The following is a 5,608-nucleotide window of genomic DNA, read 5'->3' as shown; positions in this document are numbered from 1 at the left end:
AATGTGAACGCCACTCCCAACACCTACAGAGTCAGCGCAGCGAGAGCGAAGCGCTCAGGAAGCCGCCTTGCAAACGCGCAAACTTCGCTGCTGACCAACTATCATTAAATAAAAGGTTCTTTGGCGGTAATATCAGCTTGATCCTTCCCTCCCCCCCGCCTTCTCCCGGCTACCGCAGGGCTGGGCCCAGCCGCAGGGACGCGGTACCTCAGCGCCATCTACAGCCCACACCGGCGCGAGCGCGCGGCGGCCCACGACAAGCACCCACAAAATAAATTAGGCAGCGCCGCATTTAAATCTTTATTAGCAGGGAATTATTAGACCTAAGGAAAAAAAAAAAAAACATAGAAAACAAACTAATGCTGGATTTGGTTGAAATATGAGTTTCACAGCCTCCTAATCCCTCTTCATATGGTGTATTCCACAGTTTAAAATGAGTTATGACAGATCACTTAAGCATTACTAAAAGGAGAAAATATTTACAATGGGCTGCTTTTTTTTTTTTTTGCTTTTTTTTTTTCCTGCATAATTCAGATGTATTCAGAGAACGCATTCCTTTCAAAAGTATGCTTTGGACATTTTTTTGAAATATGCAACAAACTGTCTATGAGATACCAACTTTAACCTATTACACCAAAATCATTTTAAACTCAAAACAGAGGAAGACTTCCGTATGGCTTAGTTATATCCTACCAACAAACCACGTGCTTCACAGATGAAGTAGCTTGGAAATTCAACTGTCTTTCTTAGGGAAAAAAAAAAAATAACCCCTTTAGTAACACTAACTTAACAAGGTTCCAAATCAGCTTGAACTATAAAAGAAACTCAAGCCAACTCAGTTTGAAATTTGAAACTGAATGCATATATCCCTTCAATCTTGAAAAAGTAAATTTTTCTGACTGAAATTTGGCATATAAGGAAACAAGTTTTTCTTCTTCAATAACTTTTACATTTGGACAGTCAAATACTGGGGAGAAAAAAAAAAAGGTCCTTTTATTTTTTTTCCAGTTTTGTTTATGCACCTGTATGTGCACATGCATGGATGCTCAACAGTCCTGTAACAATCAGTATCCTTCAAAATCCAAAGTATCAGAGGCATTTTGCAAATGCATGGTTAAGCCCCAGGTAAATAATAAAGGGGACAAGGGTTTTTTGTTCGGTTTTGTCGGGTTTTTTTTTGTTCCCCCCATAATGTAACCAAATTCAATTAGACTGAAACAAAAAAACCCCACAACATAGTGGCACTTTTAATACTGGTTGATCGGGCACTTGTATGCAGTACTTATAGACCAGTAAAAGTGCTCGGTTACCTGTCTGGTGTGTAAGGGGCCCTTTGTCTTGAAGCCTCCTTGGGAACTGCACTCTGAGGCACTGAAGTGATCTGAACTAGTTTTGTTTGGAAATTGTGTCACAACCACCAACAAAGGTGTTGTCCAGCGGGAGTTCCTGAATCACATGGTGCTTTTTCACTGAAACTGGAGTGTCAGGTTTGAGATGAAAAGCGGACTGCGGAGAGGCAGATTTGTAATGCTTGGCAAGATCAGGACTGTTAGGCTTAAAGGTTGTTGGTGGTGCTGTGCCCCAATCAAATCTTCCTATACTTTGCTCCTCCAGCTCCGCTGGAAGGCTTATTGTCCCGTTGATAGGTTCATGAACTGCATCCTCAGGTTTGGACTCCTCAATGGTCACAAAGTTCAAAAGAGAGCTCTTTGGAGATTTCCTTTTCTTCCTTTTCTTTTTCTTGTTTTGCTTGTTCTCCTGATTGGGAGACATCCACTCAGCACCTTGCTTGGTCCTCTGGGCGGCTTTGAATCTGGATGCATGTCGACAGCGAACGAGAACCGTGACAAATATCACCACTATGACAACCATGGCACCCGCCACAATGGCAATCATGATCGTGAGATAGTCCTCATTTTGGTAGGGCTGGCTACTGTCCCCTATGTTCCGGTCCAAAGGTGTTTCCATAGTCCTGCGTATCAAGTCATAAATATAAGAGGCATTTCCAGCTGTATCATTTACATACAAAAACACAAGCACAAGAGTATGCAGGGATTTGGGATAACCCAAATCACTTATGTTGACGACTAAGCGATGCAGCCCCACATCATTGGGAGTTGGTTTTTCTTCCAGAGTGATATTACCTGTCACTGGATCAATCCGAAACAAACCTTTGTTATTTCCACTTACAATTGTGTACTTAAGCTCAGCATTCATTCCAGTGTCTATATCTACAGCAAAGACTTCAGCTACCACCGATCCTGGAATTGCTGAGAGGGGCACTAGCTTAAAAGAAGTATTAGAAGGTGGGTAGATGACAACGGGGCTGTTATCATTAACATCCATGACGTTTATGGTTACTTTCGCTGTAGAAGAGCGAGGAGGTTGTCCTCCATCCACTGCCTTAACATCAAAGGTGTAGGAGCTCTGCTGTTCTCGATCAAAAGAAACATTGGACTTTATAACTCCAGAATACGGATCCAGCACAAAGTTTTCATTGTCATTCAGGATGGAAAGGGTCACCGCTTTATTTTCCCCAGCATCCGCATCGGTCACCGTGATCACCCCCACCGTACTATATTTTGGTAAGTTCTCCGATACGAAAAACTGGAAGTGATTATGAGTAAATTTGGGACTGTTGTCATTTTCGTCCAACACGGTAACAATTACAGCTGCTTGACTCTGCAAAGGAGGGGTGCCATTGTCTCGGGCTGTAACAGTGAAAATGAAACGCTCCTGCTCTTCTCTGTCAAAAACTCTGGAGGCTGTCAAAACTCCCGTCTTTCGATCCAGATCGAAAAAGGAGGCATTAGGGCCAAGCTGATAAACAATGTCTGCATTTTTCCCACTGTCTTCATCTGTGGCACTAATAGTTGTTAAGTATAGACCACGCCGGTTGTTTTCAGAAACTGACAGCTCAATTACAGGCTGGCTGAAAATCGGAGGGTTGTCATTTTCATCCTCCAGTTTAACTCTTACCAGGGCAGTCTGGTTCAAACTGGGCTTGCCAGAATCAGAAGCAACAATCTTAAAGCTGAATTCTTTGGTGCCCTCATAGTCCAACAAGGAAGAGGTCTCTAACAAATACTGGTTGTCGTAAACCGCCTTCAAGTGGAAGGGGACCTCCCTCTCAATGAAACAGATCACTTTGCCGTTCACATCAGTGTCCTTATCTGAAACCGTAATTAGGGCAATCTTTGTATTGATGGGATCTTTCTCAGATAAGTACACTGTGCCATTGATGGGACTTATTATGTACCTGAGGTCTATGTTAGGAGGATTATCATTTACATCAGTGACATTGATGGTAACAGTTGCCCGGGCCGGCGTAGAGCTACCATCACTAGCCAGCACTGTCACTTTGTGAATAGCAGTCTCTTCTCGATCTAAGGACCTCTGAACTGTAATCAGCCCTGTAGTGTTGTTTAAAGCAAAAAATCTTTTGGTTGCAGGGGCAACTTGGGCACCAAAAATATATCTGATTTCTGCATTGCTTCCTATATCTGCATCTGTAGCATGAAGCTGAATTACAGAAGTGCCTACAGGGGCATTCTCTGGTATATGAACCTCTACTTGACTCTCTTTAAAGACTGGCCTGTTATCATTGACATCACTTACTGTGACTTGCAGGATGGCTGTGCTGGATTTCTGGGGGGTACCTCCATCCTCCACTTTGATTTTCATCACGTAGGTGTCCTTCTGCTCTCTGTCCAAGTTCTGCTGCACAATCAACTGAGGCCATTTCTCTCCTTCTGGGGTTTCTACAATATCCAGTCCAAAGACACTCTGCCCATTTAACAACTCGTAGTGCTGCACACCGTTGAAACCTGTGTCAGGATCTGTTGCTGATGGGATTGGAAAGCGACTGTTGATCAGAGTGTTTTCTGGGATGGAGATATTGATGACAGGGGATGGAAACATAGGTGCATTGTCATTAGTATCCTTTACAATGATTTTTATTTTGATTAGCCTAAAAAAGTCATTGGGGAGAATCACCACTTCAAGTTCAAAGAAACACTCGTTTTCTTCTGCATAGGAAGCTCCAGCACAGAGTTTTTCTCTGTCTATTCTGTTCGATGTTGTAAAGATTTCCCCGGTGGTACTAGACACTTTGACCAGAGGGGCATCCCCTGCTTTAGACACCAGTCTGTAGACAAGGCTGGCACTGGTCCCCGTGGCAGCATTGATGTGAGAAATGTTCAGGTCCTTTGGTATGTTCCCTATGGGTATGTTTTCAGGCAGCTCCTCTCTAATAGTGTAAATAAGTTCTTGAGCTATAGCAGAATCCAGCCTTAAACAGGCAATCAAAGCAGCCAACAGGTAAAAATCCCTCAGGTCCATGATAATGTTTTTATTCTCTTCTCCCGGATTTTAGGACTTAAAGATTTCCAGAGAGGAATGATGCGCGATTTGCAAGAGGAGGCATGCATGGACTGCAGGATGCATTATATCTCATTTCTTATTTGGAGACAGCACTGTCAACAAACACAACCACACAGAACAGCATTATTGGTTTTTTTTTTTAGGCAAGACACATTCACAATCTCCAAGTACTACTTGTTTCTGCAATGCACACTTGCAGCAGCACATTTTCCTACTGCTCCCTTTTACAAGCAATCCCTCTGGACAAATGCACCAATATCCCGTTGGCTGCATTTGCACAGGGCCAGAATGGAAATAACTACTTGCAGGATTAAGGGTAGCTACCGTTTCGGCACGTACTTTCTGAATAATTTCTTGGTACACCGTGTAATCCGTAACGTGCATCCCCCCTCTACCCTCCTCCACCCAGACCTTTGGTGCAAGTAAAAAATCTTTCCGCACTACTTCTGGATTCTAACTGCTATGTCAGCTGCCAGATGTAATTTGTTGTTTGCTTCCATATATATTTTTCAGCTCTTGCTAACCAGATTTTCCTCTGCTCCTTGTGCCTTGCATCCCCCTCTATAGCTATCGTACTGGGAAATAACCACCCGGACATGCTGCTGCTGCAGCAGTCGTCACTGGCTACTTCACATCCCTGTTAACTCATGAGACAATAACAGGACTTACAGTTTCTTACACTCTCTGCTCAATGTCTCCTCTCCAGATGTTGGATACTTCTCCTTCTGTTTAATAACCTTAAACTTTGGTTGTTTTTAAACACAGTCTAAATCTGGAGGCTGAAAATTCCAAATGCAACTTAGAACCAGCATGTTTTTTGAGGGGGGGGGGAAATATATTTTCTGATGAGAGGAGAAAAAAAGGTGCAGTCTTCCCCATTGACACTGATCTCCCTTCAGGATGTTATTAGCAGCTGCCACACATAAATGCTGCAGACTAATAATGCAGGTGAAAAAAAAAAAAAAAGAAAAAAAAAGCGACAGACAGACAGACTTCTGTTTGCATGCTCTGCTAACCGCGAGTTACCCGGGTGCAACGCTGCCAGCACCGACAGTTCGGCAGAACCGGGCAGCCCCCGAGCACCGATCTTATCTGCATTAAGCTGCACGGTAGCTGGTGCCCGTGATTACTTCCAGCAGAGTGATGCAGGTAGGGATGCAGAGACAGCGAGTAGGTGAGCCTCTGCCACCAACATCAGCTGAATCCCAAACACTGATTCTTTCCC

General features: G+C 43.5%; 1 protein-coding gene across 1 annotated transcript in view; it reads right to left on the bottom strand.

Annotated features, from left to right (window-relative positions):
• Positions 1-1,247: 1,247 nt before the first annotated feature.
• PCDH9 (protocadherin 9) overlaps positions 1,248-5,608 on the bottom strand; it is a 4,510-nt gene continuing 149 nt past the window's right edge. Inside the window, 2 exon segments of the mRNA XM_010168065.2 lie at positions 1,248-1,392; positions 1,394-4,475. Coding sequence (XP_010166367.1) covers positions 1,248-1,392; positions 1,394-4,341 — 3,093 coding nt within the window. The 5' untranslated portion in view covers positions 4,342-4,475.

The sequence above is a fragment of the Antrostomus carolinensis genome, unplaced genomic scaffold (genome assembly GCF_000700745.2).
Source record: "Antrostomus carolinensis isolate BGI_N321 unplaced genomic scaffold, ASM70074v2 scaffold2080, whole genome shotgun sequence".
NCBI lineage: Eukaryota > Metazoa > Chordata > Aves > Caprimulgiformes > Caprimulgidae > Antrostomus > Antrostomus carolinensis.
The sequence above is the reverse complement of the archived record's forward strand: the minus strand, read 5'-3'. Positions and strand labels throughout refer to the sequence as shown.